At 41.5% G+C, this 26,290-nt stretch overlaps 1 protein-coding gene across 7 annotated transcripts in view; it reads right to left on the bottom strand.

Moving 5' to 3' along the window:
- Calx (sodium/calcium exchanger 3) overlaps positions 1 to 26,290 on the bottom strand; it is a 1,242,927-nt gene that overhangs the window by 1,053,757 nt on the left and 162,880 nt on the right. For all 7 annotated transcript variants that reach the window (XM_046628885.2, XM_046628886.2, XM_046628892.2 and 4 more), the window contains exon 2: positions 23,342 to 23,614. In XM_046628885.2, the coding sequence (XP_046484841.1) occupies positions 23,342 to 23,614 (273 nt within the window). The remainder of the gene's footprint in view (positions 1 to 23,341; positions 23,615 to 26,290) is intronic.

Raw genomic sequence — 26,290 nt, 5'->3', positions numbered from 1 at the left:
GACAGTGAGCTCAACGAAGGACGATACGAGAGGGGATTCGATTCTTTTGTTAGCCTGGAAAAGGAATAAAATCTACCGTTTTCGAGCGAGAGACGCAGTAGCGTTGCAGACTCAGTTGCGTCAACATGCAGAGCTCTGAAATTTCCAAGCAAAAAGATGTCCTACATCAGATCGCTCAAGCAAGTGCTGCGATCCGTCGAAAACACAGATTGCTCAAGTCGGGCAGGGAATCTACGACTCAGAAATTGAGTGACGTTTTCAAACCAGTAGTGACTCCGTTGCAAGAACTGGTGAATGTTACAAAAGATACCAAACCTGTCTAACAAGAGGTGGAAGAAATTGAAGAAGAAATAAAGGAGATGAAAAATAAAACGAAAAATGAAACTGTCTCGGAAATGGACGATTCCTTTGCTTCGGCGGGAGATGAGACAGTCGTAGAAACACCGTTCGAGGACGAGTATTTTGCACTGATGAGAGATGCGAAGACAAAAGGCGAATTGGACAACGTGTACGGTGTACGCAACCTCTCAAACGGACTGATGATTGGTGATTCGTTGATATCTTTTGAGAGTGACTACGTTCGTATTGGCGACACGCGTTACCCGAAAACGAAGGGTTTGCTGGAACTTTTGTTCAAAAAGAAGCCTGACGGTTCCTCTGTGAGCGCCGGAGATCGGGAAAATTTTAAAAACATAATCCTCGCAACGAACACGCATAAGAAGTATTACTCATCCGATGGGGCTGTTAGAAACGATAACAGTTACAAATTTAGAAATGTCATTGCCGAATTAATGGATTATTTCCCATCACCTCGCCAAAAGGGTAAAGGTCTACTTCCGCAAGCTATGATCACTCGACAAGGTGTTGAAACGGAATACGTCTTCTGGGATGATCCAAACGAGTTAGTGGAGCGTCTTCGTTTACTCCTGGCATCTCAGGCAGCGGGAAATCCGAGTCACAATAACGAAATAATCTCCATTATCGAAGAGCTACGCGAAGCAGGAATCATTTATTAAGCAGCTCCCGTCATTTTTGCATTCATTACCGAGATGAGCGTCGACGTGTTTGGACGTCAGCTGAATAAAAACACGACCGCGAGCACTCGCGGTCCTCTGGGTGTCGGGTTTCAAATAACAGCGGACGGGCATTACGATATACGGAACAAGAGACTGTGCAACGTCGCAGATCCCGCAGAGCCAAACAATGCTGTAACTTTAAAAACCTTGAGACGAAAATTCAGCGTGCTGCAAAAACAAATCGACAACCTCGATCAAATGATCAAAGCTTTTGAGATCACCGCGAAGAAAGCCTTGGATACCTTCTACACAGACTTTAAAACAGACGGAGACTTGTCGATTCGAAACGCGGAAATCATTTCCAAATATGACACCAGACTAATAGCGTTGGAATATGAACGAGGAAAAGCACGCACTGGTGACGGAACTGCATAAGCCTGCACGCCGGAATTACCCGCGTCGACGTGTAGACGTGCGCGGCATCGACGAGACCTGGCAGGCGGATCTTGTTGATATGACGTCGTACGCTGGACAAAACAAAGGTTACAAGTACGTGCTCACAGTCATTGATATCTTTTCAAAGTATGCGTGGGCTATACCGATAAAGAGCAAGTTTGGAGATGATGTTACGAAGGCAATGGAATCTGTGCTTGTCCAAGGACGGGTACCGAAAAATTTACACGTCGACAGAGGAACGGAATTTTACAACTCGAAATTCGAATCGCTTATGACACGCTACGGAATCAAACTTTACTCCACGTACAGTAATTTGAAGGCTTCGATCTGTGAACGTTTCAATCGCACGCTGAAAGGTAAAATGTGGACACGGTTCAGCATGCAAGGAAGCTACAAGTGGCTCAATATCTTATCTGATTTGGTTTCGGCTTACAACAACATCAAACACCGAACCATAAGAATGAAACCGTCGGATGTCACCGTTGCAAACGAGAGGCTGTTATTACGTCAGGCGTACGGAGGGCTTCGAGCGATACCTACCGTATCGGCAAAATTCAAATCCGGCGACAAAGTTCGAATCAGCAAATTCAAAAATGTCTTCGAAAAAGGTTACACTCCCAATTGGACGACTGAAATATTCACGATAAGTCGAGTGGAAAATACTCATCCTGTGACGTACAAGCTCAAAGACTACCGAGATCAACCCATCGCTGGTGGTTTCTACGAACAAGAGCTCCTCAAGGTTAAGCATCCGGATATCTATATGGTGGAGAAGGAGCTCAAGACGCGTGAAAGAAAAATATATGTTAAATGGTTAGATTTTGACAATACACACAACAGTTGGATAAACGAATAAATGAATTTCTTGTAAAAACGTATGTCCCTCTTTATTTCATATCCGACACACAACAAGTATGCGTCTTTTTTTAGACAATTGACAGACATGGTACAGTTATAAATTACAAAGCTTGGGCTTGTAGCCCCACGGAAGCGTGTCGGTTGTATTTTGTAACACGATCCGCTTGTCGTCATTCCAGCTCAGTGCTACTTTCTGCTGTTCTACGGTGTATACCTCGTGCTTTCGACTCAATATCAAATGCTGCTTTGAGGATAGATTTTCATGGTTCAAAACACATTCCAAATAATCGTTGAAAGTTATTTTTCTCAACGCTGATGCTTTGACACCTTTGGCACGTTTATTGTCTTTTTCATCTCCCAAGACTCGGAATGCGTACAACTTAGCTCTTAATCCTACAAATTCGAGCATGATTTTCCCGTTATTCTCGTCTTTCATCAAGCCGAGAACTTTTTTGTTTGCTTGAGGTATTCTGTAAACGTTGTCGAGCGGATAATCAGAAGTATCGCATTTGTGCAAGTCCTCCTTAATGTGTTCGTATATGTCGGGGACGGTAAAATTGTAAATCAAACGGTCGGTATCCGTGTACATTAATTTTGCTCGGTTGCCGAATTTCTGCTTAATGTAATTGTAATGAAAATCGTAGATATATGTTTGAGCCAGATCCATGACGGAGAAACCTGCGTACAATGGTTTATTCAACTTGACTTTCGTCTTACTCATTTCAACGATAATTATATCTTTGTCGAAAACGGTGCAGCTGTGAAAATTGGGTTTGGCTATGGTAGCTCTAGCACCGTATCTTCCATTCCATTTCGTGATCAGCCTGACATCTCTATACTTCCTAACATTTTCCATAGTTTTGCCAAAAACTGCGTTGTTCATTAGCTTGTAAAAATTTTTCTCAAATTCGTTGTCAGGTTTTTTTCGCAAATCGGTATTTGAATCTATATATTTTTTCAGCCACCGGGTTTGCCTGAATTTGAGAACTCTATGAATTTTGAGTAATTTTAAGCCTAATTGTAAGCATTGTTTCAAAACGCGGTAGTGAACAACGTAGTTTTTCTTGGAAAATAGCGTGGGTGTCAATTTCGGTTGCTTACTATTCGAGATCGGAGGTATGTAGTGCTCCGGACACAGTGGTGAATCCTTATGAATTTCATGCAGTTCCTCAGGATATTCCAAATCAACCTCCAGTATGTAACCAAACTCCGCGTCGTCCGAGATGGTAAGAACGTCGCATTGTCCGAAGTCTGATAACCATTCGAAGGAACTGTTTGGCAGAGCAAAGCTCATAGCAGCACCGTACAAATTATTAACGTCAAAGTACATGAGATAAGATTCTTCGACCTCAGGATCGAATTCCTCTCCCATATATCTATTGTTGGCCTTTGCGTATCTGTTCGAACACTGTGACACACCACCACGAATACCCTTTTCGATAAACATAACCATGTCTATCTCGGTGAGAAGCTCGAGTTCGATGCCTGTACATTTTAACATTGCATCAAACGACAGACCGGGCGCTGTGTAGTAATGTAACGGGTCCAGTTTGTACGTCGTCCAACAGCTCTGTCGAAAGTTTTGAAAAACGTCGGCCAGTAAAAACACGTCCGTCTGTAAATACAAGTCCGAATACTCTCCCAAAGTTTGAACGTTAAAAGTTTGCCAAACTTTACATGCATGTGCATAGTCGTCGTCTGATATATCCCGATCATTTAATTTTGAGTAAAATTGTTGTTTGGATGGTAGTCCTCGAGCTTCTTCCAACTGTCTATGTATTCGTACGGGAACACTCCTTTTCTGGTCAATAACTGAAATTTAGCTGAGCTACGATGAAATTTTTGTGTGATTCATTTCTGATCATCACCGAGATACGTTGCTAATTTCTCAAGACTACTGGGCATGAAGCGGTACGAATCTACGAATCTAAACTTCATATCTGTCCCCTCGACGTATTTTGTGAATAAAATGTACTTTTCTTTGTTTACGGGTAGAAGCTCGGTCGTGCCCTCGAACGATGTGGCCAGTGCTTTGATCAGAAAATGTGAATCGTAACCCGACAGATTGTGGAATATCACTGGGATAATGTGCGAATTTTGGTAATTTAGATTGCAACCTCGGTGAGCAGCACCACGGTACTTTCCCGTGAAATGGCAGTGATCACGATGTTTCACGTCTGCGAGTGTAAACGGTTTTTCACAAATGTGACACACTGTCGTTGAATAAAATTCGTTGATTCGATTGAAATTTAGCGGTTCCATCGGTACAACAGTCTTGAAATAAACTTCCAACGAATGTGCCAATTCCGCTAACTCGTTCACAAACCATTGAACGCAAGTCTCTCCACGATTAATTTTGAATTTTGAAAGCGAATCGTCAAACGCGCAATGCAGATAGTAAGCTATACTATACGGAAGATGCTTCTGATTAATTATTCTATTTTCCCCAAAACTTTCATGTGTGGGTTGCAGTAAACATTTGAGATCCGCGTAAATGCAGAATGGAACGGTTTCTTTGTGCTTGAAATTTTTGAATTCCAGTATTTTTTCCTCGTCTGTAGGTAGAATAACTTTGGTTTTGTTTAAATTCATGCAATCAGCTCGGTGCTTCAACAAACATCTTTCGAAATTAAAATGAGACAGACACCTATCGCACAACCACGTCTGTTGTGAGCGTTTGGAAATTTGAGAACTTGTTAATCGAGACAGATTTCGAATACAAGTAAAATGGAAGATTCTACTTTCTTGATAATTTACCATATCATCATCATCATCATCATCAGGGATTTCAGTTTCGATCGCCAAAAGATGAATCATAGGTTTGTCAGACTCATTCTGACTCAGGTGAATCGGTACTATTTCACTTTTTTTCCGATCACCTTGGTCTATACCGTAAACGTTAATTGAAAGACCGTTAAGCTTCTCAAATTTTGAAATGGTGTTTTTGTCTAGAGACATTGGAAAATGCAAACCGTCGTATTGTAGCACTGAGCTGAAATGTGGGTACGAGCTGGTCGCGTTAGGATGGTTGTTGTCGGCTGGGAACAGAGCTGCGGTGACCGACCAGAGGAAGCAATACGAGTCGCTGTTACGGATGTTGACAACAGCCTTCTTATCACTGATATGCTTAGGTAACGGGGTGTATGTGAAGACACTGCCTCGTAGTGGCACGTACTTGTTGATATTCACAGTCAAATTGATTATTTCGGTCAGCGACTAGCCTGAATCCTTTTCCTGGAAATCTTCCACCTTTTTTATCAAACGCTCCGTCGCGTTTTCGATGAACCATTCGCTGATATCCGTTGTCTGGAGGATGATTTCATTTCTCGTATTAAAAAATTTGATCTCTTCCACCGTGCGATCAACTTTTCTAAGTTCAAATTTACAAGCCAGGATAACGTTGGCTTTCAAGCTCCTGTCTTTCTTCAGAGCGTTTTTCAGCCTCGTCACAGCTAGTACCTTTGCGTCTTCTAGAAATCTCTCCACATCTTTATGCTTCAAATTGACGATGGATCCAGTTCGAATTCTACTCTCGAAAGCTGATTCCAAATCTTCCCACCGTACTCGATCGCTTCTTCGTCGGCTTCGTAATCCGTCACCCACTTTCTGCAATTGTTGAAATTTGACTGTCAACGATATCAGAATTCCAATTGTAGTCAAAATTCTTGTCTTCTCCTTGATCGTTGAGGCGTTGTTGCGTAAGATTTTATTCAAAAGCCTGATATTTTGGGTTCTGAGTCGAATCCATTTTGCAATTTCTGCCGGCGACGATTTTTCCGATAAAATCTTGAACGCCGATTCCATAATATCGATCAATCTCAAACACTTCGCGGATTCCATCTTGAGCTTTTTCCTCACGTATACTTGACAGCTTGTGACGTAATGATCGTTTGCAGTGATGAGCGTCCTTTTTATAGGGCAGCTGTACGGATGCGCGCGCACCTTTTGGCATTCCTAGAGCGATAGTAACCCGACACCGCAGATCCATGGCTTTGAATGTACCGCGACTATCGGTAGACCTTGGATATCAAACCGACATCCGAGTAAATGAAAAACAATTCTCGGAATCGTCCGACGAGTTTCGACGGTGAGCGGCATGGGGTCAAAGGATTTCGGTGCGACGTTGAATTTCGGACAAATAATTCTCGGAACTAATAATTTTGGAATGTCACGTGGTTGATAAGGTGGTTAGACAAAACAATGCGTTCGACAAGTTTCGACTTGACGGCGAGCGGTATGCGGTCAAAGGATTTCGGTGCGACGTTGAATTTGAGGCAAACAATTCTCGGAACTATTAATTTTGGAATGTCACGTGGTTGATAAGGTGGGAAAGGAATGTGAGGTGGTTGATGTTACACGTCAGCAGTCCTACCGTGGGAAAGGAATTCGGAGTGGTTCATGTTACACATCAGCAGTCCTATCGTGGGAGAAGAATGCGGGACGGTAAAAAAGTTCTCGCCCCCACTGCGCCCTCTACCGTTGGCAGGCGAGCACTACAGACCTTCGGTCGGTAAGATTGTCGGTAAAACAGCACGATTTTGACCCTCGATCGATACAACTGTCGGTAAGGTTGCACGGGGTCGGTAATATTGTCGGTAAAACAGCATGATTTTGACCCTCGATCGATACAACTGTCGGTAAGGTTGCACGGTTTTGACCTTCGGTACGGCAGACTGTGACGTCATCGCGGAAAAGGGTTTGAGTCTGGGCTGCGCGGAGCGGCTCGGTCGGTGAGTGTTGGTAACAGGAATCTGCGTGTAGAACCGGCCTTGCTGTACTACTATCATGGATTCTTGGTATGATCAACAGAGGCCAGGCGGAAAATTACCGGCTGGAAATTTGCCCGGAAAACAAACGAGAAGCTACGACCTTGCTTTCACTTATTTAAAAGCATTTCGTGGTTGGGACAGAAATCCATACGGATTGCTGGAAGGGGTATGAAAGCTTGGAAAAACACGGTTATCCCCATAAAACGGTGAATCATAGCGTAGAATTTGTCAATTCGGCTACCGGAGCACATACCCAGAACATCGAATCATCCTGGCGTTGGATGCGGCGCTCTGTTGCGCGAGGGGGCGTTCGCTCAGACAATATAGCTGATCATCTGTGCGAATTTTTGTGGCGCCGTCGTGTTAGGAAGATGAATAACGATCCGTTCACGCAAATCATTCAGGATATTAAGATCTGCTATCCCGGCAAGAATAATTGATGTGCCCCGTTCGTGTACGTGGGGGTGTGTGCGCGTGTCTTTGTTTGGGTGTGCGTGTGGGTGTTTGCGTGTGTGTGAGTGCGTGTTTGTTGGGTTTGTGTGCGGGAGTGTGTGTGTGTTTGGGTTTTGGTGCGAGTGTGCATGCGTGCGTGCGCGCGTGTGTGTATGTGTGTGTGTGTGTGGGTTTGTTTAGGTTTGGGTTTGGGTTTTGGTGCGAGTGTGTGTGCGTGCGTGCGTGTGTATGTGTATTTGCTTCGTGCAAAAAAAAAAACAAAAAAAAAAGAACAAAAAAAGCATTCAAAAACCGAAAAAAGAATTTAAAACATACAAAAACAAAAAAAAATTGCACTTCTAAGACCAAACTCCAACCTTCCCGTGGTAAGTGCGTGAGTAGATATTAGTATCGAAACTAATGGAGCCTTGGCGAAAAATACCGATTTCGAGTGAATTTAGCAATTTTCTCGGAAACCACCGCTTATACACGAAAAACGTGTAGAACAAAAAATGTCAGTTTTATCATGTCCCATAACTTTTGTTTGAAACATTTTTCTCTCAAATCTATATTTATTGCAATAAATGTGAAAAACATTTCAAAAATCGATTTTTTGTCGATTTGACCTTGAAAATCGAATTTGCGGGTGTTTTGAGTATGATAGTCTTGATCAGCGCATCAACATACATAAGTATACCAAATTTCGCATTGATCGGAGGTATGTTCTTAACGGAAGTTTATCCGTTCTGCGCCGCGTAGCGACGACAGGTGCGCGGAAAGTTGCGCAATCCCCAAAATCGATGACAGATCGATTGTTGCGCATTCTTAGGGTGATGACGTCACGGAGGATTAGCGTGACGAGATCGGCGTTGCGGCCGATCGGCCATCGGAGATCACTCAAGTTCTGGCGACTAATCAGAGTAGTAGTGTTGCGATATAGATTCGGGTTGCGAGTGTGTTGGGCAGAAGTTAGTAATTGCGAGGGAGAATGGCCGCCAAGGATCACGAGGGAGTTGGCGAATTCGTGTCCTGGATGTGGAGCGGTAAGCGCTGCTAACCTTCTTGCGAGAGAATTTCGAGAGATAATTAATAAAGGCTTGGCGAGGAACGGATAGCCATTGAGGATTGGCGTTAACGACAGTACTTGAGATTCTTTAGCCGATACATCTGCTTGGTGACCGTAGCCTGAGTTGCGCGTAATGAAGTAGCGTTAATTTCGAGTGATCGAGGAGGTCGAGTCGAGTCACGGGTTGAGCCGAGACACTATTGTCTCGAATTTGAGTGTAACCGAATTCTGTTACACGGGGTCACGTCAACTTAGTCCGATACAGCCTCATTTCTCGTGTAGGTCGCGAGCAGTCTAACGGGGAGCGTTCGAATTCGCGACCGCGTCCCGCCGTCGCGGAGAAAGTTGAGCTCGGGTGCGTGTTAACAAGAATATTCTTTTGTAGAGGATAGTCGCGGGTGACGCGACGAGCCTCGTTTCCGTTTGGCCTTTGGTATAATCAGTTAGTAATAAGTTGGTGATCAGCGCCCGTAGGCATAAGCAATTTTATTTCTTTTTCTTTGTTTTGATTTATTGCCGATCGCGGACAGCGTCGGCCGAGAATTCGGTTCCGTTTCCGTCGAGGGGTTTAGTATTAAGCTGGCGATTAGCGCCATTCTGTAGAGGACGATCGCGGGCAGCGTGTCGGGTCCTATTTTGTTGTTAGTTTGGAAGTTAGCGGTTATCATTAAGACGGCGACTACCGCACGTAGGCCGGAAAGGTCTTCTGGATCTATTGATTTTTTTTTGTTGTTTGTTCTTTCTTTTTTTTTTGGTTATATCTAAGCCTCTGTATCTGGAATCGCGACGACTACGTTCGCAGTATTATTATTTTATTTTATTTTTGTATTATCGCTAACTGAAAATATATTGTTTGATTTCATTATTGCTTTGTAAAATAACGTGTTGGCGTACGTGTGTCGTATCTCTCTCTACCCGAAAGTTACCCCTCCCCTCGCCGCGGTACTGAGCTGCCGAGTATATGGTCGCGGTATTGGGAAACTGAGGATTTAAATACGCTGTCTGGTGGTCCGAATTCGAACTAGCGATTGTAGGATAGAATCATATGATCACCATAATATTAGTGTCAACAAAAAATTTCACCGCAGGGTATATTCTTTATTAAAAAAAAAAAAATTAAACAACGAGTGAATTAAATGATTAAATTTATAAACAATAAAAATTTGTAATTAAATATATTGAAGTATGGAATTTTCTCCTCATAAAAATAATAGTCATGTATATTGTTGTGTGTATGGGTGTAAAAGTCATGCATCAAAGTATGAAACAGTTCGTTTTCATTCTTTTCCAAAAAAGAATGATAGTTTAGTGAAAATACTGAATACGTTCAATCAAGAAGAGCTAGTCGATAGACACGATATGTGGGTGAAAGTGCTGAGAACGGGCAAAAAAATATCACCCTCCATGAGAGTATGTTCGCGACATTTTACAAAAGATGATTATATTCCTTCTTGTAAGTATAACAAATAACAAAACATAATTAGCTTTAATTTTTCTTAGACCAAAGTTATAATAGTTTTATTTATTTTTCAGTAAGTCGACAACATTATTTGAAGAAAACAGCTGTCCCCTCAGTTAACTTACCGAGGAGCTCTCTCGACTGCTCTAAAAAAGTAAACCATGTTTCATCAGCTGAACGAGAGCAAAGGCAAATTAAAAGGTCATTTTTAAAAAACGAACTAAAAACTACCAACGAACCTAGCGATTTCAATACTGATAACAATTTTCAAGATGAGCTAGTTTTGGATGGTCAGATTGACCACAGACATGCAGATGAAAGTCAACCAAAAAATTCTGTTGGTGAAGAGGACTCTAATCTACAAACTTATCAAGTTTCTAAGAACGAAGCTGAGACATGTGCAAAAAGTGCTAGTGAAATAATTAATAAACAATTTAAAGACGTAGCAACACAAGTTCGTACGGATAATTTTATTCCCAAATTTACTGACTTCATTTCTGATGACGGTGAACTAAGTACATTGACTGGGATTCCTAATTTTACTCTTTTAAATTCTATAAAAAAATTAGTTGACAAAAAAAAACAAAAAATGTCTCATTGTAATGCTAAATTAGATTTGTTAGACATAATCATCATGACTTTTATGAAACTAAAGCAAAATATGTCATATGCACTTTTAGCTGTTCTATTTAAATGTTACACAGCAGAAACTTGTAAAGAGAAAATTTTTCAAATGATTGACTTGTTATACATTTGTTTAAAGCCAGGAATATATTGGCCCAAAAAAGAGAATATTTTAAAGAATATTCCTCTTGATTTTATTGGGTTTGAAAATGTTCGTGCAGTCATTGATTGCACTGAAATTTCAATTCAAAGACCAAAATGTCTGTGTTGCCAAGTTGTGACTTATTCGCGGTATAAAAGCTGTTACACGGTCAAATTTATGACTGCTGTCACTCCTGCTGGTTTGATTTCTTTTATTAGTAAACCTTTTGGTGGACGAGCTTCTGATAATTCTATCTTTGAACAGAGTGGGATCATAACAAAGTTCGATAAGAAAGATGATGTCATGACTGATCGAGGCTTTACTCTTGATGAATTTTGCCAAAAAAATGATGTGAAATTAATTTCACCACCTTTCTTGAAAGACCGAAAACAGTTTTCCAAAGTTGAAGCGATGCATGGACGGCGAATTGCTAAAGCTCGTGTGCACGTTGAGCGAAGTAACCAACGTATTAAAAATTTTGAAATCTTGTCATCAAAAATGCCTATTGGACTTGTTCATAAAGTTGAAAAAATTTTTACAATTATTTGTGCAGTTGTAAACTTAAGTCAGCCTATTTTAAAAGACGAAAAATTTGTTCAAGATAAAAAAAAAGTTGCTCAGGATTAAAATAATGTTATTAATGGTTGAAATAATTTCTATAAATATTTTATTACATTTGTAACTTATTTTTATGAACAAAGTACAAAGTAAAACTTATAAGTAACAATTACACTGATTTTTATTGTTCTTTTTGTTTTTGATTCTTCTCTTGTTGTTTCAAACATATATTATGTATCATTTTTTTAAAATATACTTTCTTTAAAGTTCTTAATAAATGTTTGGTAAATTTGACATTAAAACTAAGAGGTATTATTTTTATTTGTTTGTCGAAAGAAGAATATATTATAAAGTCCGTAGATGGTAAATTAAGTATTGCCATACTTATTTGAACTTGAGCATAGTACATGTGCTTAACTTTTAGAGTTACTTCACCGTGCTGTTCTGTTAACCATTTAATTGCTTTCACAGTTTCTTCAATACCGTTACGTTTACCCTCTTTTGGACATTTAATTTCAATGAGTTTAAATGGTTTGTTATCTTTAAAAGCAATACCATCCGGGGAACAACCTAACCAAGGATTTAATTCTGAAATAACTAAGCCACACTCAACTATTTCCATAGACATTAAATTAGCATAAGTTTCTCGTGCATAAGTTTCTTGCTCTAAACCATATTTTGTATTTTCATTCCTCAACGAGGGACTGTAAAAGTAATCATTAGATTTTTTTTTCCAGTCTGGATTTTTATTCGAATAATAAGTAAATAGTGAGTAAGCTCTACTAGCTGTTATCCGAAGTTCTCGTTCAGCTAGCCATACGGAATAAAGCTCAGTACTTTTCAAACAAATTGTTAAAGCATCCGTTGACAACTGATTAAAAATTTCATTACAACAATTTCCAATAACGCGACCAATCTTAAAATTTTTTAAATCTGAAAGTAATTCTGATGACTTTTGACTATCGATGATGGCTTGGAGTTTTTCAGGACATAAAACTAAATTATTATTATTATCATCATTATTAAAGTCTGTGATAACCTCGTGTCTTCCACATCTGTATATATTAAAAAAAAGGAAGGAAAAAAAAATTTATTGGTAAAAAATTTACTATAAAAAAATTATTATCCAAAATTCGAAAAAATTCACTACAAAAAAAAATCAGTAAAAAAATTAATTGAAATTAATTAAAGCAAAAATTATTTACATATGCTTTGCTAACGCAGACTGAGGATTATCTTCCACCATAATTCTAAGAAATTCATCATATTCTGCTTCGTCTAATTCAGTTAAACCATTGTTTAAACATAGTGGAGGATCAGTAGTAGTAGATGATGTAGTAGCTACAGGTTGAGTATTGTCTCCAGGTGACGTGTTGGCTTGAGCACCATCTGACTTACGTTTTTTTTTTTTTAAATTTTTTCTTCCTCTTTTTTTTGTTTCTCTTCAAAACATTTGTGTTCAAGTAAAGGCTTCATCTCATATTTCTCTAGAGCGGATTTATGAGGTGCACTCCAAACACATTTTTTATCAGTACATGTTATATCTTTGAATTCTTCCAAATTATTTCTGTAAGTATAAAAGAATAAAGTCAATAATTCCATAATTATTTAATAATTTGAAAGTTGATTAATCAAGTGAAAAATATCAAATATAATAATTACCGGTTACAAAATAAAAGTACTACTACAATATGTTTACAGGTACTTCCTAATCCAGCTTTACATGAGCATTCCATGCCAATTATTTTTCCGTCTTTCGAAATTTCACCATTTATTTCATGAGGTTCAGTTTTTAAACAATGTTGTAAACAAAACGCGAGGATATGATAAACATCACTATCATCACTATGATTTACTGTACCGCAGTTCAATAAATGATCACCATCAATAATGTTTTCTCCACTAGTAAAATTTCTACTTGTAGGTGTAGCTGAAGCAAATTTACAAATTTCTTGTATGCTTACACGCATTTTTAATTTTTATTAACTTTATGATTAATTGTCACACGTTTGCTTGCATGCAACAGCTGACTCCAGAGTCCTACAATCACTAGTTCATTTTTTAACCACCAGGCGGCTAAAACTTAAGCCACGCCTCTCCCACGGATCCCAATAGCGCATTACCGATTTCGAGGCGTGTTGATCACGCCAGGCGCCCAACAAATTTCGCGATATTGTTTCAGGTCCAGGATACCTTGCGGACGATGTTTTATTGTGCACGCGGTAAGTTCTCGGTCATTTGCTCCGAGTGACCGAGGAGCGGAAAAAATCCACGTCACAATATATATTGAATATGGTTCCTCGCATTTCGAAGGGCGAGCGCGAACAATTATTAAATGAAAAAAATGCAGCCAATTTTTTTCCGTTATAACTACCACATCCAGCACACGTGAATGACGTTCGTTACAGCTTATTCGAATGATTTACGTGATCACAAAATAACTGATTTTGAACAGAGAGAGAAATAACCAAGATCGAGAAACGACGCACAATCAACTTCACGTCACCGCATCTCTAGTCCAATCAAAATTAGAATAAAATTTCAAACACGAAGTATACAGATGATTGGCAACACTTTTCGAACAGCTATTAATCACCGTATACATTTCAATTATGGATATCGATTCTACCGACTTACATCCTACTCCGTCACCAACTGTCACCTTTTGTTAGAATCTATCGTTTGAGTTTATTCTTCTAAAATTTTCGATAGCGACTACCATTTGATTTGTTTACCGATGTTGACTATTCTGTTGAAGCTTAGAAAATTTATTTTGAACCTTTATAAGGTTTAATTTGTCTGATCATCGACACTTGTAAATTCAATCGAGAATATGTAACTAATTGTAAGTTATCTGGGAATTTCTTTGACATTGGTTGGTTTATTCATTTATCCATCGTCAGCTGCCTTTGAATTCCACTATGCTACTAGTTTATGTTAAGTACCTGAACCTAACTGAGCCATTCGTCGAATTCCCTGATTATTATCTATCGTACCTTTTCTTTCTATCTAAAATTCACGCACACGCATCCGGCGTCCAACAATTTTCTCTTACTTTTGTTCAATTGTCAGGCGAATTAGGGAATTGCGCTGAAGTGTCAACGGTAAGTCCTTTGTGACGTTGCACCTAGAGTGCAAGTCACAACAAACCCCAAACCCGCGGGGAAGAGCCGAACGGGTGAGCCCTGTCCCGTCGGGAAAGACCCGAACATCACCGAAGCCCCGACGCTCGGCAGAGCCGAGCGCGAGAGTCAGTACGAGCACGGCCGTAGCAGCAGCCACCACGGCGTAGACAAAACCCAAGAGCGAAAGCGAGAGAGAGAGAGAGAGAAAGAAAGAGAGAGAGTCACCGACACACACACACACACACCGAACACCCAGCTACCCTCCACCGCACCTCAAGACCTCCACACCCACACGTCGACGTAACCAGGTTAGCCTGCCTTCTATCGCCGATCTGCTCCTCCCCTCGCAATCCCAACCCTGTCTACCACACACTCCCCGTCACTCTACACCACCCTCCCCTCGCCATATCAACCCTTCCGACCCCACATTCCCCGTCACCACCCACTCTTCTGCCCCCCCCCCCCCCCCCCCCCCCCCCCCCGCGCGCGTAGCTGTAAGTTAGTATTAAGCAACGCTAAGGGCTGAGGCGTGATCAGCCACCGCTTACGTCTACAACCCTTTTGTAACTCTTAATTTAAGTCGAGCCCTGGTGCAAAAGAAAAAAAAATACACACACTAAGTTTTACCGATCATATCCGCCCCGTCTCTAATTGTCTTCCCCACCCATATTATTCGTGCGGACTCAAAACCCGTCACAAATTGGCGCCCAACGTAAATTACCCACATTTTTACCCCAAATCCAAACAATTAAGAGACAAAACACAGGAATAAACGCTAACAAAGTACACATAGACTCACGAAACAAAACTACACAGTCACGAAAATTCAAATAAAGACAGTTGAACACACACACTACCAAACACGATACACACAATGGCAGACCAAGGACACAGGGAACCGCAAGGCCTAGCGCGCGAACACATGGACATACACACACCCGAACGCAACCAAAACAACTCGACACAGAGCGAGCCGCGCGCGACACGAGATCAACAAACACCGACCCAACGGCAGGAAATAAATAGACGATGCACGATAAATTCACCAAACACAATAAATATAATCGATGCAGCTATCATAGAGAATACACACAATTTACACAGTACACAAATTCAACACCAAGAAAGCCCAGAACCAACAAATCCCACACAAACATACAATACAATCCCAACACCTACACACACGCAAACTAACACGGTAACCACCAATCAAACGAACCGACACTTCACAGGAACAGACACATTTTTAGCCACCAACACACGTAACACACGACTTATGCAAAACCTAATAGACCTCGAAGCATCACCAAGCGACAGAAACGTATACGAAGATCCACACATATACAGCACACAGTCAATACACCCCACAAACACAAACCACACATCAAACCCAAACAATACATACTGGAATCAGCCAGCAATGGCAATGAAAACAATACAAACATGGAACATAAAATACTCAGGAAACACAAACGAAGACATAGATGAATTTTTACAAAATCTCCGCGACTACCAAACGGGTTATGAAATACACGACACACAATTAATCAACAACCTCAGCCCAATACTCGAAGGTGACGCAAAAAACTGGTACAGATTAAATAGAGGCAAATGGCGAACACTGGAAGAATTCGAAAGAGACATTACACACGCATTTCAAGACATACAACATAGGGACAGGCTAGAACAAAAAATCAGAAATTACGTACAAGGACCAACACAAAAAATCACACAATTCCTAATACAATTTAGAACACTACTATCACAACTAAAACCACCATACCACCCACGAACACAATTAGACCTGGCATACAGAAACATGAAAATAGAATACAAGGCATACATAAAACCATACGATTTCGCGAACTTCGACCAACTGGAAATGGCCGCAAAAGAATGGGAAGCAAATATCGAATGGGAAAACACGAGACAAACAATATTAAACAACTACACACAACCGCGAGAAACCTACACACACCAAACACACCACACACAATACATCCCATACAAGTACACACAAACACAACCCCGCCCAGCAATACTCCCAACACCAAATATACCACCGGCACTCACATACAACATACGACGAAACCAAACAAACCAAAACACACAACAGACTCGATACCCCGCAATCACGTATAACTCACCACACTACACTCAGCAACAAACGCAAACGAACCCAAACACAGGCACAACACCACGCAGATGCTTTAACTGCAACCAACCCGGACACTTCAGATGGCAATGCACACAAACACAGAACCAGGGAAACGAGTAAGGGTTGACCCAGCAAGGGTAGAGGGCAACCCCACAAACAACACAAACACACCCGAAACAGTAGCACCTACGACAGACAACAACATAACGGAAAGTAGATTCCACATCAGAATCGAAATACACGGTCACGAATTTAACGCACTGATAGACACAGGCGCAACACACTCATACCTAGGCGCAGAAGTAATACAAATACTACACAACACAGACACACAAATAAACAACACACCCGACAGAACAGCTACAATGGGAAACGGAACACAGGTGACGATAGAAGGAGCAGTAACACTCCCAATACGCCTCGGCAACATAACAAAAGAAATTAAGTTCGGATTAATATCAAATTTAGGCTCGCAATGTATCATTGGTAACAGCGACTTAATAAGATTTGGAATATTAATAAATTATGGAAAAAACACATGGTCACTGATAGACGACCCACAGACACACTACCACATGCAAACTAGACCACAAGAACTACCAACACCACTCAAAGAATACACACAAATACATCAAACACGAGAATCACGACACCAATCAACACAAACACACACAAAACAAGCAAAAGCAGCAGAAAAATTAGAAGCAACGAAACAACAAACAAACCCGAAAACAACAGAAAGACATGAAAACACAAAAAAAAAAACAACCATAAAACAAAAACCACTAACACCAACACTACCCAACACAAAGACACCACCGGAAAACACCCACCAAAAAGACAACCCACAGAACACACAAATCACAAATCAAAAAATCATACCCACAAACGCACAAACAACAGACGACACACAAACCGACAAAGAAACCGAACCACAGATATGCGCAGGAATACAAGAACTCACACAATCACAACACACACAACTACAGACGATAATACAGCAGAAAACCTCAACACTACCAGGCCAACTCGGGCTAACACACCTAATTAAACACAAAATAGACACACAAGGACACGCACCCATAAAACAAAGATACTATATGGTATCACCAAAAATTAGAGAAGCCATCCACACAGAAATACACAAAATGCTGAGAAAAGACGTGATAGAACCATCAGAAAGCGAATGGTCGAGCCCAATTGTCACGATAAGAAAACCAAATAACACATATCGCTTCTGCCTAGACTTTAGGAAGGTTAACTCAGTATCAAAAAAAGACGCATACCCACTACCATACATGACAGCAATATTAGACAAACTACGGACAGCACAGTACATATCAAAAATCGACTTAAGCCAAGCATACTTCCAAATACCACTCGACAAAGACAGCAAACACATAACAGCCTTTACAGTCCCGGGAATGGGCTTATTTCAATTTAAAAGAATGCCATACGGACTGACAGGCGCACCAGCGACATTCCAAAGACTACTAGACAGACTCATAGGCCCAGAATGCGAACCATATGCATTCGCATACCTAGACGACATCATAATAGTAACACAAACATTCGACGAACACTTACAAAGACTAGAGCAAATACTAAAAAGAATTACAGACGCAGGACTGACAATAAACCCAGAGAAGTGCGAGTTCGGATGCGCACAAGTAAAATATCTCGGATACATAGTAGACAGACACGGACTACACATAGACCCCGACAAAACACAACCCATAGAAAATTACCCAAGCCCAAAAACAATAAAACAATTACGGAGACTAATTGGCATGGCATCATGGTACAGACGCTTCATACCTAACTTCGCACACATTACAGAACCACTAACACGACTACTGAAAAAAGACCAGAAATGGCACTGGGGGGAAGAACAAGAAAACGCAATGAACACAATCAAACACGCACTGACATCACCACCCACACTCGCATGCCCAGACTACACACAAACATTCACACTACAAACAGACGCTAGCGGAACAGGGATAGGTGCCGTACTAACACAATCTCTCGATGACGAAGAGCATGTCATAGCCTACGCTAGCCGTGCGCTAAGCGAGGCAGAACGTAAATACTCAACAACTGAGAGAGAGTGTTTGGCGGTACTCTGGTCCATCAAAAAATTCAGACCCTACGTGGAAGGTTACCACTTCAAAGTCATTACAGATCACCACGCACTAAAGTGGCTTAGACAATTAAAAAACCCCACAGGCCGACTTGCACGATGGGCACTAGAACTATTAGAATACGACTTTGACATTACACACAGAAAAGGTACAATGCACGACGTGCCAGACGCACTTTCAAGACGACACGAAGACGAAGAACACATAGACACAATAGTAGACACGACAGACAAGTGGTACACATACAAAAAAACACAAGTACAAACACGCCCAGAGAAAAACGAGTCGTGGCGAATCAGAAACAATCAACTATACTTCCACCGCCCGAACCCCCTACACTCAAACCTCCTACCAGACACAAACCCATGGAAACTAGTCACACCCAAAGACAAAATAACACACATACTACACGAAAACCACGACGTAACACAAGCAGGACACTTAGGGATCGAAAAAACATACCAACGAGTAGCAAAAACATATTATTGGCCAGGGATGTACAGAGACACAGTAAACTACATAAAAAAATGTGACACATGCCAAAGAACAAAAACAATACAAGCGCGACCAGCAGGACTAATGGGCATGAGAATTATTGAAGAACCATGGACAGTAGTAGCCTCCGACATCATGGGCCCACTCCCACGATCAAAAAAGGGAAACCAATACATCATAGTGTTCGAAGACCTATACACTAAATGGGTGGAAATCATACCCACACGCAAAGCAAACGCCAAAACAGTAGAACAGACATTCCACTCACACGTAATATCACGATGGGGTACACCACGCATACTACTGACAGACAACGGCACACCATACATAAACAAACTCATACGCGAACTAACACAAAAATTCAACATAAGACACGCAACAATCCCCCCATACCACGCACAAGCCAACCCCGTAGAGCGAGTCAACAGAACCGCTAAAACAATGATCCAAGCCTACGTAAACAACGACCACACAGAATGGGACATACACTTACAAGACTTACAATTCGCAATCAATACATGTACACACACATCAACTAAACACACACCAGCCTTTTTAAACCTAGGAAGGGAATTAAATCCCACACAATGTCTAAGAAATCAGTTAGAGAACCACGACGAAGTAGAATTACAAGACACAGACAGATGGACAGACCACTTAAGACGACTACAAATACTTAGAGACGAAGTACAGAGGCACTTGATAGAAGCAAACGAAAAACAAGCACACTACTACAACCTACGGAGACGAGACATTCAATTCAAGGAAGGAGACAGGGTACTAAAAAAGAACCACACACTCTCATCCGGACCAGAACGAACGACAGCTAAGTTAAATAAAAAATTCATAGGCCCATACATAATCACTAGAAAAATCTCACCCACAATATACGAATTAACAACAGAGAGCGGTAGAAATATAGGAAAATGTCATATAGAAGACCTAAAATTATATACATAATCAAATAACACACCCCGAAAATAAACTAACATGTGTATTCACTCCACAGAAACACAACATGGAAAATAAACAACAAAGAATACCGGCCCTAATGACACTACGACTGACGAGACCGACGACAATAACAACAAACACAGAGAGAACACCACTACTACAAACACCAGGACAGGCCCCACACCCACACAGATACGGACGCGACGGCACACACCGGACAGAGACCCGACGAACTCTACTACCGACACCCACTACACACACACAGGTAACAAAGACCGCCACGACAGTAACACACACAACAACCATTGCACCCACAACCGCACAGAGACACTCACAAACACATACAACGATGACCACACACACAATTACACCCTCCGGACCAAGGCAATGCCCGAAGTGCAACGGGCTGGTCCGGGGCACCAAATACACAGAACACATACAAACATGCACACAAACTAACACAGACACACCACACCCACCACAAACTATCACACACCCACCAACAGTTATCCACACCACACGAACCACGGCCACACACACGACTACACACCCACCCACCAAGAAACAAACACCCCATACAACCACACGCCCCACACCCACACCAACACCACGGTACACACCACCCCCCACACCGACCCCCCAATGGACACACACCAGATTCGCGAGACCACCACAGAAGACAGAGGACAGGATCTTACAGACATTCGCTAACATGGACAGACACACAGAATCGACACAGACAAAACAAACATGCAAACAATACACAGGACCACCCCCCGAGATAATAGCCATAATCGCAAGTTTAGTACCAGCAAGCACCCTACACGACGAATTACGAGCACATAAAGAAAGATACATGACTAGACGCGCACACGAACGCACAGACACTGACGAAACAGAAGCCAGCACCTCAACACACCAACCACACACCACACATCAAACAGCACCACACAAAACACAACCCCACAACACACCAGACACCGACAGCGACACAGATTCCACCACCTCCACGGCAGAGACAGTCATACACATCGAAACCACACACACAGGCACACTACAAACACAAACGACGGACAACGACACAGACAGTAACACCGACACCACCTCACTCACGGACACAGTCGAACATACACAAACACCCCAACCAGCCACACACACCACACGGGACTCAAAACGATACAAAAAACGAAAATCAATACGGAAACAGAAAAAAGAACAAAACAGGAAACACTAGACAAACTGACAACACCAAACGGACGGACGAACAACGACGCACACACAACACGGGACGCAATACGATACAAAAAAAAAAAAAAAAAAAAAAAAAGGGGGACAAAACAGAAAACACCAAATACACTAACAACACCAAACCGACGGACGAACAACGACAGACGGAGGCCAAAGAAACAGAACACAACCCAAAAAGAGAGAAGAGAAGGGAGAAGAAACCACGAGCCACGAGGTACAAAGAACAACGCAAAAACTCACCAAGACCCACACCGACGAGAACCACCGTACCAAAACCAAAAATTCGAGTACAAAATAATATAAGAATAGAATAAGTGTATATAAGAAAAAAAAAAGAGACTAAGTAGAATAAGTAGATATAAGACGACCCACAACCCACACCAAACACACACCCCGCAAATACAACCCAACCTCCATCCCTTAACCCCGACAGATCGGAGCAGACAACACAAAAACAACAAAAATAACAAAAGGAGAATACACAGACGAAAGGACCACAAAATGCGTCACCGAAACCGGCTCACCCTATAGGCCTCGCCCCGCGTGGGGAGGGGGGAGTTGTGACGTTGCACCTAGAGTGCAAGTCACAACAAACCCCAAACCCGCGGGGAAGAGCCGAACGGGTGAGCCCTGTCCCGTCGGGAAAGACCCGAACATCACCGAAGCCCCGACGCTCGGCAGAGCCGAGCGCGAGAGTCAGTACGAGCACGGCCGTAGCAGCAGCCACCACGGCGTAGACAAAACCCAAGAGCGAAAGCGAGAGAGAGAGAGAGAGAAAGAAAGAGAGAGAGTCACCGACACACACACACACACACCGAACACCCAGCTACCCTCCACCGCACCTCAAGACCTCCACACCCACACGTCGACGTAACCAGGTTAGCCTGCCTTCTATCGCCGATCTGCTCCTCCCCTCGCAATCCCAACCCTGTCTACCACACACTCCCCGTCACTCTACACCACCCTCCCCTCGCCATATCAACCCTTCCGACCCCACATTCCCCGTCACCACCCACTCTTCTGCCCCCCCCCCCCCCCCCGCCCCCCCCCCCCCCCCCCCCGCGCGCGTAGCTGTAAGTTAGTATTAAGCAACGCTAAGGGCTGAGGCGTGATCAGCCACCGCTTACGTCTACAACCCTTTTGTAACTCTTAATTTAAGTCGAGCCCTGGTGCAAAAGAAAAAAAAATACACACACTAAGTTTTACCGATCATATCCGCCCCGTCTCTAATTGTCTTCCCCACCCATATTATTCGTGCGGACTCAAAACCCGTCACACCTTAACTAAGGGTAACAGAAATTTATTATGACACGATAAATGCTCTTTAAATTGACACACGTCAATTTTCTATCCTCATTATTCGCTGTGTTTGTATTTTTGTCTTGCGTATGCGCGGAAGCAAGGGCTCAGGATTGGTGAAGATACCATTTTCCCTTGTAGACGACAGACTGACAAACGCGCGAAGGGTGAAGAAGAAAGTAGTTCCAGTGTATTAATGACTTAATAAAAGAGTTACAAAAATCAGAAGTACTTAAAACCATTGATTAATATTATCAGAAGAATGAACACACTAAAAATGCAATTTTTACTGGAGAAAAATCACGTTTCCTGGAAATATCATTATGTAGTGTGGAAGCACTCTATCTCGCTTTTACTGTTTTAAGATGTTGGTGAACTTTCTGAAGCTCTGTCGAACAATAGAAAAGATCACCCGTTCAAGTTTGGATTATATAAAGTAGCCTTCACAGTGATTTCGGACGCAGCAGAAGTTTTCGTTTCTTCGTTTGCTCATAAAATTGACTTCGTTAAAAATAGTACTCAAAATTCATGAACTCACTCTGTTTGGTTGTCCTCAAAGGTTATGGCCCCCGTCAGGTCGACGTATTGCTTCCCCGGTTTTGCTGTACCTTCCTCGGTGTGATATGGTATTGTAACGCGACCCCGAGCCCCACTATAGCGAACTACCCTGAGGGAATATTGACCAACACTCTCCACTATCTCTACGTCGCGTTCCGGGAATCCGAAGACACCGCTATGGTCATCATCGAGGATCATTACCGTCGCCAAGCTCGGCGACGAAAGCGTTGCAGGTTGACTGCAGTTATTAAGTCTGAAACACAAAAAAAAAATATTCAGGCCTCACGCAATTGTTGTTAAATAATCCAATGTTAATTTTTGTGTACAAAACAATCCTACACCTACTGGTTTGACGTATGAATTTGTGAAAAATGTAAAACATCAGTGTACTACAAATAATGAGTTCTGCTACTGTAAATGTCCCATCAATGCAAAAATATCTCATATTTAAAAAAGTATGCCAAGTTACTAAAACCACATCACAATAAAAATACAAGAACAATTTAGATATTGCCGATCTGGGTTGGGAAATCAAAAAAGAACCCCAAGCGCTAAGGTCTCTCAGCAAGTAGGCATACGTCGTGCTTTCGGAACTGGTTATTTTGTGAAGTCATATCGAAACATCATTCCAAGCGCTACGTAATTAACGGGCACATTCAATTTTTAATTTTCATTGAAATGATTATACTTGTTCGTGTCTTGTATGCTCCCGTGTAATAATGTATCTAAGGATAGATCTCGCCATTAAATAAGTGTACTAGATTTTTTTGTACACTTTTTTAACACAATCAATAATACATGGGAATGTTAATGAAAATTTGTAACTTGTTTTTTTTGTCACTTGCAGCTTAGATTCATATTTTATAGAACTGACAACTTCATAAGGTTGAGTGAATTAATCAGTTAGCTTCGAACAGATTATCGTAAAGTAAGTTTTAGATGAGTTAGATCCATTTCATTGATGCTATTTTTTTCTCGTACGAATTGCCGTTCATTGAGGTCCTAATATCGTTGTATGCGAGTGTACGGGAGCGCTGAGGTTCAGGCGCTTGTGATTTAGCTCTCGTATACGATCGCACAAAGCGATGTTCGGTAAATGCATAGGGTAATTCCGGGTGAAATGGCCATAGTTTTTTGAAGTGGCTGTAATTTTCAAAATTAGTTATCAAAAAGAAACTCATTACATCAGTTAAACTTTATTAGGTTATTAAAGAAATTCTGACAAACTTTAACGTTTATATTGCACAACAAATCACTAATAAAAATTAAATTACAAAAAAGTGCAGTTGGCCATCTCTCTCGATGATCATGGGAGAGATGACCTAGGACGTAGGGACAGATGGTCCTACTTTGTCTTGGAGATCTTACGTTGTTCTTTGGCCTTTTTCTTCTTTTCCTCGCCGCATTTTTAGCACATATCATCAAAATCCGTGTAGTTTTCATGCATCCAGGTCTTGCAGTTGATACATTGCAACCAATCTTCGATTTTTTCCGTTTTTTCATAGTCTTCTCCACATCCTACGCAGAGACAAGCTTCTTCTTTTGACCCATCGTTATCTGAGTCGTCAAAGTCATTGCTACTGTCTAATAAAAATTCTTCGTCACTGCTATCAGTCTTTTCTTTCTTTATTTTTCGTTTTTTTACTGTAGTTTTCAAAGAACCTGCACTGCTGACAGTCTTTTCATTCTTAGGATTCCGCTTTTTCATAATTGATTTTAAAGTATCTGCAGCTTGTTTGCGTGGCTTACGTCTGTTTTCCTTGTCCAATTGAGCTTCCATGTACGAGCGGGTTGTGAGAACTTCAGCTACTCTTTTTGCCCGCGTTCTAGTTAAATGAAAGAGATTTGGAACTGGAGACAGCTGCGTTAGTATCTTAGTCGGTGTCTCTTTTTTGAGGTTTTCGTGCTCTGAAGTTTTAGATTTCTCTTGGGGCTTTTCTGGAGCAGTAACGGTACGGATGACTCTTTTTCCTACTTCTCCTGCCGATGTTGAGGGTAACGTCTCATCACTCGCATCAGGTTGATTCACTATAACAGTTTCCTGTGAATAGGCATAGTCAGGTATAGCGTGTGGATTAAATGGATAAATTCCCGTAGATTTGAAGCCTGACGCAGCATTTCCATGGGTAGCTGTGTAAGGTGATAAATCCAAATTTTGAATTTATCCGCGGTTAAAATCGAATTCTATAATCGAAGAATTAATCGATCCTCGATTTTTCATTTCCCCCCCTCCGATCACACTACCGAGTTCGTTTTCGTGAGCTCGGTCTCTTGGCTCTAGGACGTCGAAGGGATCGGTCGTCCGCTCATCTCTCTATAGTCAACTCAACGGAAACTGGCCAGTAATTAAAACAAGAGTTAACGTGGAGAAAATATTGAAATCATCAACTTCGGTTCCGGATTCCAGTCCCAGGGCAGGAGCCAACGTGGGAAAAAACGAGCATCATAGATAAGTCAAAATTTGAATTATTGTTTATTCAAAAATGTCACCGAACTCCGAGACAAATCAGAAAACGATGTATAAATTGGAATGAGTGTGTGTGTGTATCTGTATGTGACTGTGTGTGAAAAAATGTGCCTCATATGTTAAATAAAAGTAAAAATAATATGAATTGATTTTACAGCTGCCTTACCCCATGTCTGATTGAGTAATTATCCAAACTGTGCTCGACTTATGCGTCGACCAGGATGATTTTTAAGCCAACTACGACAAGCCTCGTAGAAGTGAGCTTTCACTGATTTGAATACCGCCCTGTTCAAGGGTTGAAGGTAATGGGTCATGTGACTTGGCAAGGACACTAAAACAATGTCATTGCTAGATGCAAATTCAAGCATCTCTACAGAGTTGGTGTGAGACGTGTGACCATCGAGTATCAATAGAAGTTTTCCAGCAGGCTTTCTTGGAAGGAAATGATTCTTGAGCCATTCC

This window comes from Neodiprion pinetum, chromosome 5 (assembly GCF_021155775.2).
Source record: "Neodiprion pinetum isolate iyNeoPine1 chromosome 5, iyNeoPine1.2, whole genome shotgun sequence".
NCBI lineage: Eukaryota > Metazoa > Arthropoda > Insecta > Hymenoptera > Diprionidae > Neodiprion > Neodiprion pinetum.
Note: the sequence above shows the minus strand (reverse complement) of the source record. Positions and strands in the feature narration are given on the sequence as shown.